Here is a 13,429-nt window from a genome sequence, read left to right on the forward strand (position 1 = left end):
AAATGTAATCAAGTTTTGTTTAAGTTGTGGCAAAACAAGCATAAAGTTTACCATTTTTTTACTAGTTCAAAATGTATATTTTCTTACCAGGAGCATACACAACAGACAACCATCCTACCAGCTCTTTCTAGAATGTTTTACATTATTTTCTTCCCCCACCCTGGCAACCATGATTGTCTCTGTCTATGAATCTGATGCCCCAGAAACCTTGTACAGTGGAGCCCTGCAGTTCTGTCTTCTGTGGCTGCCTTACTCCCTTGGCCTAGTGTCTTCACAACTTCACAACTTATCCATACTATGACCCATGACACCTTCCTTTTCAGGGGTGAATAATATTCCATTGTATATGTGCACACCATATGCCACAGTCCTTACATGTACTCATTCATCCATGAACACATGACTCCACCTTCTGGCTACTGTGAGCATCTATAACTAAATAGCCATTGGAACCCCACTCTCAATCCTGAAGGAGGGTTTCAAGTCTAATAAGGTTTGAGTTTTAGACAACCATTTCAGATACTATTAAGTGGGGGAATAGGATGGAATGGGTCAAGGCTAGGAACCAAAAAGCTGCTGGGGCTGTCATAGTTAAGGAGGAGGCAGTGAGCCTCAGGGTTGGGGTGGCAGCCATGGCAATCAAATCTCGTCTCAGAACACACGATTCATTTTTGTTTAAGGTTTACCTTTATGTGCGTTTGTGGGAATATGGACGTGTGGGTGCAGTGCCTGCAGCGGCCAGAAGGGGGCGTTAGATTTTCCCCCAAAGTTGGAGTTTCAAAGGGTTGTTATCTGGCAACCAAACACAGGTCCTCTGGAAGGGCAGTGAATGCTCTGAACCGCTGAGCCACTTCTCCCGCTGCATGACCGCCCTCCCGCCGGAGTTCTGGGCACAATGACCTTGCCTGTCTCCTTGTTTTCTCTTTGCCCGGTGTCGTAAATTCTAAGGTGAAATATCCGAACACCGGAAATGCTAAACGCTGGAGCTGATAATTACAGGATAAATAACCAGCCGACCTCTACCCCGAGCGCCTCCATCAGTCCTCTGTCCCCGTTGCTTCTCGAGGCCCAGTTCATCCGCTGGTCTCCAAATGACATTGAAGCGTGGCCCAAGGGCTCGCTAATCTTGTTCTTTAATTAAGAATCGGACGATGTTCGCGGCAGGGAGACAGTGTGTGGATCTGAAGAGTTTTAGGGGACTGGCTCGGGAGCTGAGAGTCGATTGCATCTCAAGGACACTCCAGCTTAAGAAGAAGAAAGATACGGGCCCTGAATAACAACGACCCACGTGGAGCCTGCTGCCCAACATCCCCGGCACCTCATTCCTCTCCATGAGATCCTTCCGCAGACCTGAGCCCTCTGAGATGATCTTTGCGGACCAGCCTCTTTCCTTCTCTCCTCTGAGGCACTGCCCTTGACTGCCCCACCCCACCCCGACCTCAGAGACGTGTGTTGATTGAACAGAGAGCCCGAGGAAACGGCGACATGTCAAAGATATTCATCAGGGTCAGAAGTTGAAGGGAATCAGAGAGTAAAGGTAAATGGCCCAAGAACACACAGCATGCTAATGATTCAGGTCTGGCCTCCCTGACCATGGCCACCTTACTACATCTAGCCTGGTTTTCTTCTTCTTTCCTCGATTTGGATATCGAGACTCTCACTCCCTATGTCCACTCCTCCTTCACCCCCACCCCCCGCATGCACAGAAGCTAGCCACAGGAAATCCGAAGGGTGCTACGCCAAACTCGGGTGCTGAGACTGTCCTTCAGATTTGCCTGAGCTTCCTGGCAGCTAAGGCAAAAAGGGAAACAGAGCAAAGTGACTCAGTTCTCCTCAGTGCAAAAGGAGAAGCCTGCAGGAGCTTTGGTGAGGCAGATTTTCCTGACAGCTAGAAGAAAGTTCTGGGGTGGGAGGCTCGGGTGATGTCATATCTTCAACACAGACATGGCTTCCTTAGCTCTTCCAGTAATTTCATTGCTGAAGGTTACAGCCCAAAGGGAATGTTGACATCGACACAGACACAGGAGGGCGCTTGGGTTCCATCCGTCCTAGCACAGGTGTGAAAGGACTCCAGACCACTCACGGGAGAAACATACCTTCATGGGGGCCACACGAGATACGGCTGCAGCTGTGGGGAGTTGTCTGCCCTGGCCATCTGTCCTAGACCCCAGCAAAGGCAAGCAACACCCTACCTGTGCCCAGGGATGGGGCACCTGGGAGCCCAAGGAAGAGACAAGGGACCAGCATCGTGTCATCACCGCCATTGCTCCACCCCCACCTGGAGGTTAGATGAGACACTGTTGTGTCCCATCTTAGAGAGGACGATGCTGGCCTGGCAGTGGCTCAGAGCAGGGACACCGAGGCTGGACACCGGAAAGCCCTCAGGAGTCCACGAGCAGCAGCTGACACCGTAGGCACCCTTCCTCATAGCCACCACGTTCCTGCCCCTCCACAAACAGCAGTACCAAGCCATACAGTCGCCATCCTCTCTGGATCAGCCATACCTGCTAACAACAGGCCATCCCCACCGAGCTGGTAAACTGACATTTTATCAGAAGAGTGAAGATGGACGGTCTACTCTAGCCTGAAGTTCCGGCCACTCTTCCCAATCATTTTTGGATAATCATGTCCTGTCACACGTGGCACTGGGGTATCACACTGGAACACTAGGGAGGTGCTAGAGTGTACAGAATCGGGGAGGTGGAGGGCATTCCAGCTATGGGGCAGCCATTCTCCATGCTGGATGAAGACTTTCAGTGCAGTTGCTTTGGGTTTCCCCTATTCCCGCAGACAGCCCCATACCAAGTCCACACAAGAATCTCACTGGTTCTCCAGGGTGAACTTCGGGGAGGCCATATTCCAGGTTGCCTTTGGGTCTATAGGAGAAGGGGGTAGATGTTTCTGTCTCCCCGGACAGAGCTCTGGCATCAATTCTCATGTGCAGTGGGACCCCAGGGCCCTCTCGGGCCTGGCATTCTGCTCTGACAGCCTAGGCCTGAGCCAAACACGGTGACCCCTCTCCCCATAGCCCAGCCCAGTGACATCTCCCCACCTGAGCCCTCTGCCTCAGGGCCCTCGCATGGGAACTCCATGACACTTTATCTTTCTTCTTTCTCAAAACAATCATGTTTAGTGTTGTTTGTAGTGAGGAGGGAGGGATGTGTCCTCACACATGGGAAGGTTGGGGGACAACACTGTTCTCTCTCTCTACCTTTTTTGTGGATTCTTAGAATTGAGTCCAGGTCATTGGACTTGCAACAAGCCATTTTGTGAGCCCCTATTTATTTAGTGTGTGTGTGTGTGTGTGTGTGTGTGTGTGTGTGTGTGTCTGTGTGTATGATGCTGCACACACTGGATCAGTGGGCTCCGAGGACAACAGACACACACACACACACACACACACACACACACACACTTAATGCACTATTTTTCTCAGTCGTTCTCCACCTTATATATATATATATATTTTTTTTTTGGTTCTTTTTTTTCGGAGCTGGGGACCGAACCCAGGGCCTTGCGCTTCCTAGGTAAGCGCTCTACCACTGAGCTAAATCCTCAGCCCCTCCACCTTATATATTTTGAGGCAGGTGTTCTCTCTCTCTCTCTCTCTCTCTCTCTCTCTCTCTCTCTCTCTTCTTGCTACTTATGGATCAAGATGTGAGCATTCAGCTGCTCCAGAGCGATGCCTGCCTGCTGCCGTGTTCCCCACTAGGATGGGGGTGGACCAGAACTATTAAGTCCAGTTAGACTTTTTTTTTAACGTGAGTACACTATCACTGTCTTCAGACACCCCAGAAGAGGGCATCGGATCCCATTACAGATGGTTGTGAGCCACCATGTGGTTGCTGGGAATTGAACTCAGGACCTCCGGAAGAGCAGTCAGCGTTCTTAACCACTGAGGCACCACTCTAACCAACACTTTCTTCAGTAAGTTGCTCTGGTCATGACATTTTGTAACAACAACAGAAAAGTAACAAAACACATGGGGCTGAACGTGGGTCCTCCTGCTCATATAAAAGTACTTTACTGAGATGTCTCCCCAGCCCATATATAAGTTTCTCAAAGGCGATGGCCTCTTCATCTCTGAGCCTGACACACCCTTAGGAGAGAAAAGTCCTGGGCACACTCTAACCCCATACTATCTGCAGACCCAGTGTGTGTAGCATCTGCAGACCCAATGTGTGCAGTTGACTTTGAAGCTGAGGTTCTGGAGACCAAGCACTGCCCTGAGACAGGGTGGTGGCTTGAACCCAGGCCCCAAACTAGGTAGCTCTAAGTTCCCCAAGGCTCCGGGGTACAACAGACACTGAAGAAGTGAAACTACAAAGGCCGCAAGAACAGCAGGGGTGGGCACACGTGTGAGAAGCGCTATTTCTGAAGGCTCTACCATCTGGCTTTCCGCTGCAGCCGGAGACTCCAGCTGACAAATATCACTGACAAGACCCCATGTCCAGACAGGTGGCTCGACAGACAACAGCAGTTGGAGGGTGGATCTAGCAACCTCACTCTCTGGGTCCGTGAAATGGGAACCGAGAAGGTTTCAGGACAGAACCTCAGTTTCCAGCATTCTGATCCCATGGTGGTTCTCTGCCTGCCCATGAAAGCTAGCCCTCCCCAGCTCCTCTCTGGTGACACAGAATAGCAATGAGACAGCTGTGGCTTCTATGTGCCCACTCTCTTGCTCTCCTACCCTTTTCTTTTCAGTTTTTGAAATAGGGTGTCATGTAGCCCAGGCTGGCCTCTGACTCACCAACACAGCCAAGAATGACCTTGACTCCTAATCCTCCTGCTATTACCTCCCAAATGCTAGCACTACAGGTATAGACACCGTGCTCATGCCTTCATCTCTGGTATCTATAGGCCCCAGTCCAAACACAGTCCTGACCCTCTGGGATTGGGCCGACCAGCTCCTCCTTTGGACCACCAGCTGTATTGACCACCAGGGCAGGAAGACTCCTGAATTGCTGTAGGCCATCATTGTTTTAGTTGCTGTCTTAGCGTTTGTTTTCCTGTTGTTAGGACAATATACTCTGACAAAAGCAACAGAGTTTCTCTTCTCACAGCTCAAGGGTGGGATCCACCATGAGAGAGGAGTCAGAAGGTTGAGGCAGCCAGTCAAATTCCACCTACAGTCAGGAAGCTGAGGAAGGTGGATGAACACATGCTCAACTCCCTGTCTCTGTTTATACAGTCCCGGAAGCCAGCAGGGAGTGGTGCCACCCACAGTGGGCAGGTCTTCCCTTCCTGATTAACAAAAACCAAGATGACCCTCCACGGTCATGTCCAGAGGTATCTCCCAGGTGGCTCTAGACTCTGTCAAGTTGCGATTTACACTAACCACCCTGATCATCATCCTAGCTCTAGTCCCTTTCATGCCAGGCACTGACTCCTACTTCATAATGTCACTGATCACCACTGTGTCAGATGCGTCCCATATTAGCTAATGGCCAATGACCCTGGGAGGGGTCTCAGGAACCGGGGCAATTCCTAAGAGTGAATTTAGACATAGCAACAGGACCTTTGACCCCAGTTCTCTGTTCCTGCTGTAGCCCCTGGTCCACCCCACTCCCAAGCACCAGTTCCCAGCTTCCTGCTGCCTGTGGAGAATCCTGCTTCTTAATCCTGTGGCCAAACTTGGATGAGAAGCAACAGATGTGGGAGAGACAGCCTGCTCCACTCTGTAAATCAGATTCGTCCAGGCCCCCAGGGCGCCCCCTGCTGTTTATACACAAAACTGCTAGACTCTGAGTCAAAGACACGGGGCTGAGGTCAGACTCCAGGGGAGAAGAGCAGATCCCACTTGTGCATGTGTGTGTGCAAGTGCGTGTGTGTGTGTGTGCGTGTGCACACTCATGCAGGGCCTTGACAAGCTCTCTACCCGTGAGCTAAGTCCCCAGCCTTTTGCTTCTTGTTTCTTATTTTAAGACAAGTTTTCACTAAGCAGTCTGGATGAGACTTACATTTTTAATCCTCCTGCCTCAGTCTCCCAAGAAACCAGGATGACAGGCCTATACCAGCAGGCCAGCAATCTCTGTGTCACTCAAGGAAGGGACTACATGTCTATCTCCCCTTGGTGTATTCATTTATTCATTCATTCATTTGCTCATTCATTAATTCATCCTCACTTGAACACCCCTTTCTCCTCACATTTTACAAGATACTAGGACACAAATGTGACCATGCCCGCACTGGACTTCTAAATAGACTGGAAACAGATCAGTGAGCCAAGATGTGCCCTGAATTCCAAAGAGTAAGCCCTCATCTTACCGACGTTTCTTTGAGCCATCCCCCTTTCCCTCCAAGATCTGAACCGACCTGTCAGAAAAGGCCTGAGAGATGGAGCAGCCAACGGGGGGAGGGGGGGTGTATTAAAGCCTAAAGGAAAAGCTTTTTTTGAGCACCTACTACGTTCCAAGAATCTCACATGTTCTCTCTACATTCCCAAGGTTGAGTGTGCACACTCCCTTCACAGGAAAGCAAAGTGAGGCTCCGTGTAATGTGTGACCAGCCCGAAGTCACATGCACCCGGAGTGGAGGAGCTGAGGGTCAAACATCTGAATCTGGCCACAAAGTCACCTGGAAGAATTAACGGATTTGATGGTGAGTTTTCCAGCAGCCTGGGGAGGGAGAGAAATTAGGCACTTTGTGAGGCATGGGGGGAGGATGGCATTCCTTTGAAGGAAAGCGAAGCCCTGCCCTTCCCTGTATGACTTTGTCTTTTCTCGGGTGAGATTTCACAAGGAAGAGTTCAGAGAGGACCCTTGAAGCTGGAAAACCCTTTGGCTTATATATAAAGAGGTTGCTGGGTCAAGGCCCAAGCCCCCAGAAGAGGTCCATCCTTAGGACCTTCTCTGTGACTGAGCTTGTGGATACCCATAATCTATCTGTCTGTCTTGTCTGTCTGTCTTTACCAGTGGCCTGCCTCAGATCTGCCTTTCTTCTGCTTTCTCACCTTCCAAGAACTCAAATGCCAGGGTCTAAGCTAACTGGTGAAACTCAACTGCCTTTAGGAAGTGCTCACTGCGTCAGGAGCCTGCGCACAGACCCCTGTGGCCTGGGCTGACTTCCTCCCACAGGGTCTGGGCGGGGCAGACAGGAAGGGGCCTTGACTGGTCCTGGTGGCTACCCACCAGAGCAGCCTCTGAGCCAGCAAGACAAGCAGCTGGGCCGCCTTCCCCCGGGGGCTTCAGAATGGATGTATGTCATGCAGGTAAGCAATAGGTCTTAGCCACAGGTCTCAGCCCTTTCCTCCTGCAGAACAGGGACACAATGGCAGCCATGCCTGAAAGACCTGGAAATAAAACTGGTTTTAACTAGTCGCAAACATCAAACTCTGTGTGCAGAGGCAGGCACCAGGCTAGACTCCAGGTCTCAGGGTCTCACAGGGATCTGAGTGGTCACTAACCTTCTGGGCTCTGCTGTAGCTATGGGGTGGATGGTGACAAACGAGATAAAAGATAGATAAGACAGGAGATCAAGGACTAGGAGAGAAGAAATTTAGAGGCCTCAGCATGACACAGCTCAGGAAAGAGAGTTCTTGGGAGTCCCCAGGAAGAGTTTTCAGGAAGAGGGAATGTCGTCTGCAAGGGCCGGGAGGTGGCTGAAAAAAATGACTTTGGATGAAGGTGGATACTATTGGTGGTGACACGTACCTGGCCAGTGTGAGGGACCACAGAGCCTTTTCAGCTCTTAGGGTCTGGTGACCTTTGATGGAGGCTGGGGACACTGACTGAAGGACTAACACGTTCAGTGAGGCCCTGGTGCCAGGGTTCACTCAGTAGCCAGGGTGGTGGGTCTGAAGGACAGAGAAAAGGGAGGCTGTGAAGTTGACACTGGAGGGACAGGGAGCAGAGAGCAGGGCTGTGGGAGGAGCTTTGTCCCTGTGCCCTGAGCCTCAGAGAGTTCTCTTGGAATTGGAGGCGCTGAGGGACAGCAGCTGCTAACTGTCTGGATCCCCAGGTCTCCTAACTGGTTCAGAGTGATACCTTTCCCCAAATGAAACCTAATGCTGAGCAGCCAGGCCCCACCCGCTGACACTGGGCCGTCTCCAGATGCTGGGCCTTGTTCTGAATGCCAGGAACATAGAAACCTATCAGGTTCTCCCTTCATTTCTTCTTTGTTTGTTTGCTTGTTTGTTTGTTTGTTTGTTTCTATCTATCTATCTATCTATCTATCTATCTATCTATCTTTCTCTCTTTCTTTCATACCCCGCCCTGGCCGCCCCTTTTTTTTAGATTTTTGGAGAGAGGGTTTCTCCATGTAGCCTTGGCTGTCTTGGAACTAGCTCTGTAGACCAGGCTGGCCTCCACATCACAGAGCTGCCTCTGCCTCCCCAGTGCTGGGATTAAAGGCTTGTCCCACCGTACCTGGCTCCCTCGGGCTCTTTCAACAGCCATTCATTTATGGACGGGACACAGGAGGCTTTGAGGAGACATGATATAAGAAGAGGCTACGTCTCTGGCCACCAAAGATCTCCTTAACATAACCTCTCCACTGTGTCTCTGGGGCTTTTGGGGGCGGGGAGAAAGGGGAGGTGTGTTAAGTTCCACAGAGACCCAGGGACTAGGCTGAGGCTCAAGGCCAACATGACGGCAAAGCGAGACCAGGCAAAGGGTCTCCACAGACCAGTTCATCTTTCTGTTTGTTCTTTATTTATTCATTCTACAAATAGCCCTGTGGTGTGCTTCCCAATGACCAAAGGGGAGCTGGCTGACCAGGGTGCTGAGTGGAGGGACAGAGGACTCTAATCCTTACCTGGCCACACCCACAAATGAGGAGAATGAAGAGAGGGACTGGGGACTTCCTGGAGGAGGCACCTGGGAAGGGAAAGATCTTTCTGTTGCCCAGGTCCCACAGGAGCCCGTGGCGTCCAGGGCTCTCCTCGGATTCATTGTCTGCGGACGACTGTTCCTTCGTCCTCCCAGCCAGACGACCTCTGAGAATGTGGGGATCTGCCCTGCGGGTGGCAGGGCTGGGTCTCCTCCACAGCAGGCCTGGGTTCCCATGTGATGGTTATGACTGGGGATGGAGGTAAAGGCTCTCCCAAGCTGCCTCTGGCTCCTGCCATGGACCTGTATTATATACAGTGGAACAGGCTAAGGCCCTTCCCCAGGGCCTGCTGCAAGGCGAGCCCTGAGCACAAGAAAGTCCTGCCTGGTAAAGGCATGAGGGCAAGCAGACTAAAACTAGAGGTCACTGGCAGGGAGAGGAAGTTCCCTCCCCTTCTAGCAAACAGCCCTCAGGAGCCCCCTCCCTGTGTGCCCAGTGGTCCCCCCTTCACTGGGAAAAGGGAAGTGGAGCCAGCTGCCCTGGAAGCTAAGACACAGGCACTAAAAATATGACGGGAAAGAGGAAGGGCAAGAGGGAAGTGGTAAGAGGCTGAGGTAGTGGCTGCCGGGCAGCGGGCCCTGGGCACTCATAGACCTGAGACAGGAGCACAGAAGACAGAGCAGGCTGGGGTCAAGGGTGACCGCTTTTCACACTGTTGTGGCTGTCAGAAGACCCAAGCTTGTGGATTTTACAAGGTTCCAGGGCAGCTGTAGCCTCCAGCCCCAGGTGGGCAGAGCATGAACCCCAGCTCCACCACCACCCAGCTATGTCAGCTGAGAGAGGTCACTTAACCTCTGGGAAGCCCAAGAGTATCACATAGAGCAGGGAGTTAGAAATCCCCTCTTCAGAGCAGTGGGGGATTGAGAGACAGGATGAGCAGTACACACAGTAGGTCCTTTGTGGAGGAGGAGGTATTGGGAGTACTCAGGGACAGCACACAGAGGGAGGTGGAGCAGCATTGGGAAGCCCATCTTCCACCTTGAGTAAGGCAATCAGATGTCATTGGAGGGCCGGGGGGAAGGATAGACATGGTAGGAAGATTGACAAGACCTGATGATGGCGGTGCCCAAAGGGTAAAGGGAGGTAGTGTCAAGGTGCCTGTGGTTGGGGTACATTCCTAGAGCTCAGTAAGAGGCTGGGTAGAGGGGAATTCTCAGAGTTGTGTAAGGTCCAGGTGCAGCTTGGTAGCTGTCTAGGTTTCATGAGAGATGCCACCAGTGGCGGGGCACGCCTTTAGTCCCAGCACTCGGGAGGCAGAGGCAGGTGACACTTGAGGTCAGCCTGATCTACAGATCGAGTTCCAGGACAGCAGAGGGCTACACAGAGAAACCCTGTTGAAAGAGAGAGAGAGAGAGAGAGTGAAGGAGAGAAGGGAGGAAGGAAAGACAGTACAACAGAAACAACAAAGCATGGTGTCAGCCTCTGGCCTCTACACAGATGAACACACATGCTCATTCATTCTCCAGACACACAGACACAGACAGACAGACAGACAGACAGACAGACAGACACACACACACACACACACACACACACACACACACACACACACACACACACACACACACACACCACACACACCCCTGGCTCTCTCGGGCAAAGCCTTGTGTCAGTAACCACGCTGAAATCCCATACTGCTCCTTCCCAGTTGTGTGACCTGGGATATGTCACCTCACCTTTCTGAGTCCCTGAGTCTACCCCATCACGAAGACTAAGTGAACAGGGTCCCTTGGGTGTCCAAGAGCTTGGACTTAAATGAGACTTGCATCCCACTCCTCTCTGCCCCACTTGGAACAGGATCTCTACCCCCTGCAGGGAAAGTCCCACTGAGGCAACAGGCCTATACTCCCGCTTAAGGAGCCCCACACCCCAGCTGCATGTGCAATGGGAAGGGGCACTGTGTGTCCTGGAGGGACCATCCAAGCAGGGGACCTTCTCTGCATCACCATAAGGCTGCTCTGTTCTCTAGCAGGCCGTGGTGGTGACAAAGGGTGGGGACATTCAGGTCCCACTGCACACAGCCTTTGCTAAGAAAATGTTCCTGGCTTCACATGGTCCCATGGTATTTGAAAGCCCTTGAGTAGAGGAACGGTATCTATCTGAACCTGTGGACTCCAGCCAACATGAATAGCTGGGCCAGGATGGGGCTCAGTGGTCGGGAATCTGTCAGGCCTGTTCAAAGCCATTGGTTCTATCCTTAGCAACGCAAAAATAAAGAACTGGCTGGTTTTTGTTAGAGCAAAGGTTCCAGCCCAAGGGAAATGGTGGCCCAGTGCCAGTATCTGCACCCGGTTGGTTGGACATCGATGGGTGGTAGTCAGGGGACCCAGGAAGGAGTCCAGCTTCTTACCACACCATATGGCTACTTCCTTTGCCGTGCCAGGACCAGGGTGGCTCTGTAGGAGGCTGGTGAGTCACTGGTCATGATGTATCTTCAGGCCCCTCCTGTGCACCTGCCTGCTAGTGACCCCTGCAAATCTCTGCTCACCATCCTCCATGAAGCCACCCATGCCTCCTCCCAACCTGTGCCCCCAAGTGAAATCTACTGTCCTTTCACTTGGCCTTGGTCTCAGCTAGTCACTGCTAGCAGGAACTCAAGATTACCCTCTCTTCCTGAACCACAGGAAGTGGTGAATCAGGTGCCCTGACCAAGGTCTCTGCCGTGGTCTTTCTGGGATGGCTTGGTGATCCTTAGCTGCCCACATTGTTGGCTGTAGTTTGCTTTTGATTGTTTGGTTGTTGGTTGTTGCTGATGAGGCTGCGTCTCACCCTATAGCCTGGGCTGGCATCACATTTGTAGTCCTCCTGCCTCGACGTCCCAGATGCTAGGATTACAAGTATGATGAGCTTCTGCAGCCGGCTCTGTGGAGGTCCTGACTGGAGGGTGGTAGGTGGGGAGAATGCGCAATGTCCTGTGTGTGGCTCCAGCACTGTGGGCCTCACTTTGTTTTGGGGGCTGATGGATGGCATGGGATTGGGAGCTAGTCCGATCTCTTCTCTGAGCTGCAGTGTCTGAGAGCATGGACTGATGGTGTGCCAAACCCCCAGATTCTGTTTATGCCCCTTTTTTTCTTTTTGGCAGTTCTGCAACTTTATTTAACATTCGGCAGGTTTAACATTCTCATCTACATTGGTGATCTGTAGATTTTTTGAATGTGGTTACAGGCGGTGGTTACAAGCATGTAAGTTACTAATGTGTAGAGCTTGTTTAGCGAATCCTCATCCTCATTACGTTTTCTGTACAAATGCAATCTGAAACATCCCTTATTTTTTTTGGCCCAGATGGCTTTATTGAGCCTGATATCAATGTACATACACATCTGGACTCCCCATCTCCCTCATGGCAAATTTCCAGATTTCTTTGAGTTCCCGAGGAGCATGCTTCTTGAAGCCCTCTCCATGGATGCGTTTGTGAATGTTGATAGTGTATTCTCAACATCACCACCTTGCTATGGCAGAGTGGCCCTTCTTCTTCTTGCCACCCCACTTCTTTGTGGGACCCATTCTGCTAGGCCCAAGTTGGAAAGGCTCTGTTTTCTCTTCTTACAAAGTCAGGATCATCCTAGTAAAGCTCATTTGCCAGCTTCCCTTGCAGCTAGGTATGGCCAGGTGACCCCACAATGGCCTCAGGGAATCTCTCTCCAGGGAGTAAAAAGAATTATGATGAAAAAAATGGGGCTACTCTGGAGAGGGATGTCCAAGAATGCCTCTCAGTGGTAGTGGCATCCAGTCAGGCTCTAGTGGCACCAGCAAGTGTCACTGGCATCATGGGTCTTACTTTATTTCAGGGGTCTCTCCAGCAGCCCTGGGGTACAGAACCAAACAATCCTCCTCTCTCTCCAGATACAGCTGAGCTCAGCAGTGGCGAGGCCAGGGAGCTACAGCAGATCAAATGGCACAGGAAGCAGCTACTGGAGGACATCCAGGTGTGTGCACATCTATACTCACACTCATAGACCCACAGACACTCACACTCAACAGACTCATACCTGATCTAGTTCAGATCTACACATGTTCACACTCACAGACCCACACATGCCCACACTGGGACCCACATGCACTCATACTAATGGCTAAACTACACATGCCTGCAAGCCAGCCCTCAACACTATCATATCTCCTACTCTCCTCACCAAACGTTCAGAAAGCCAGTCAGACTTTGTCTTCTCCTCCCTGAAACCCCAGGCACCAGCCCCTCCCCTCAAGAGCCAAGCATCAGCCTCCTACCCCAAGTCCTGGATTCTTGACTCCTCTCAGCTCAATCCTAGGTCCCAGAGCACCAGCCTTAATCTCACCTCAAAAATAGAAAGTGGGCTGAAGTAGCCAGGGACTGCCCACACCGGCTCAGCAGCCAGGCCCAGAGCAGACCAAGTACAAGCGCTTGTCTCTTCCCTCATGTGCCCTTTGGACAAGGTCACACTCACCCTGGGCTCAGCTCTGGGGAGCTCACCGGTTTCATGGGCTCCTGTAATTATCAGTGACCACCAGAGACTGGGGTCCATTCCTCAGTTCCCCCTTGCTCAGTCCAGCCTCTGGGCCTCTGCGTACTTCCTTACCTCCACTTGGGGTTCCTCTCGGCTCTCCTCACATTCCCACACCT

The 13,429-nt window shown here is 51.6% G+C and overlaps 1 protein-coding gene and 1 long non-coding RNA gene across 16 annotated transcripts in view; one reads left to right on the forward strand and one right to left on the reverse strand.

The window, feature by feature from the left end:
- LOC148004875 (uncharacterized) lies at positions 1–8,840 on the reverse strand. 2 transcript variants are annotated; one of them, XR_015625751.1, is made up of 3 exons: positions 8,367–8,503; positions 7,653–7,795; positions 1–1,244 (listed from the first exon to the last, which is right to left on the reverse strand). It is a non-coding gene; the product is annotated as an uncharacterized LOC148004875 (long non-coding RNA). The 2 variants fall into 2 exon arrangements; XR_015625750.1 differs by lacking the exon at positions 8,367–8,503 and adding an exon at positions 8,755–8,840 and having other exon boundaries at positions 62–1,244.
- The window catches only part of Cyth4 (cytohesin 4), a 24,400-nt gene continuing 18,102 nt past the window's right edge, over positions 7,132–13,429 (forward strand). For 6 of the 14 annotated variants that reach the window (XM_087558741.1, XM_087558743.1, XM_087558746.1 and 3 more), the window contains 2 exon segments: positions 7,132–7,210; positions 12,673–12,755. Coding sequence is in view for 7 of the 14 variants with exons in the window: in XM_087558737.1 (XP_087414863.1) it covers positions 7,192–7,210; positions 12,673–12,755 (102 nt within the window). In the remaining 7 variants the exon portion in view is untranslated. 14 annotated transcript variants of the gene reach the window in all.

Source organism: Rattus norvegicus, chromosome 7, assembly GCF_021556685.1.
Source record: "Rattus norvegicus strain SHRSP/BbbUtx chromosome 7, alternate assembly SHRSP_T2T, whole genome shotgun sequence".
Classification (NCBI taxonomy): domain Eukaryota; kingdom Metazoa; phylum Chordata; class Mammalia; order Rodentia; family Muridae; genus Rattus; species Rattus norvegicus.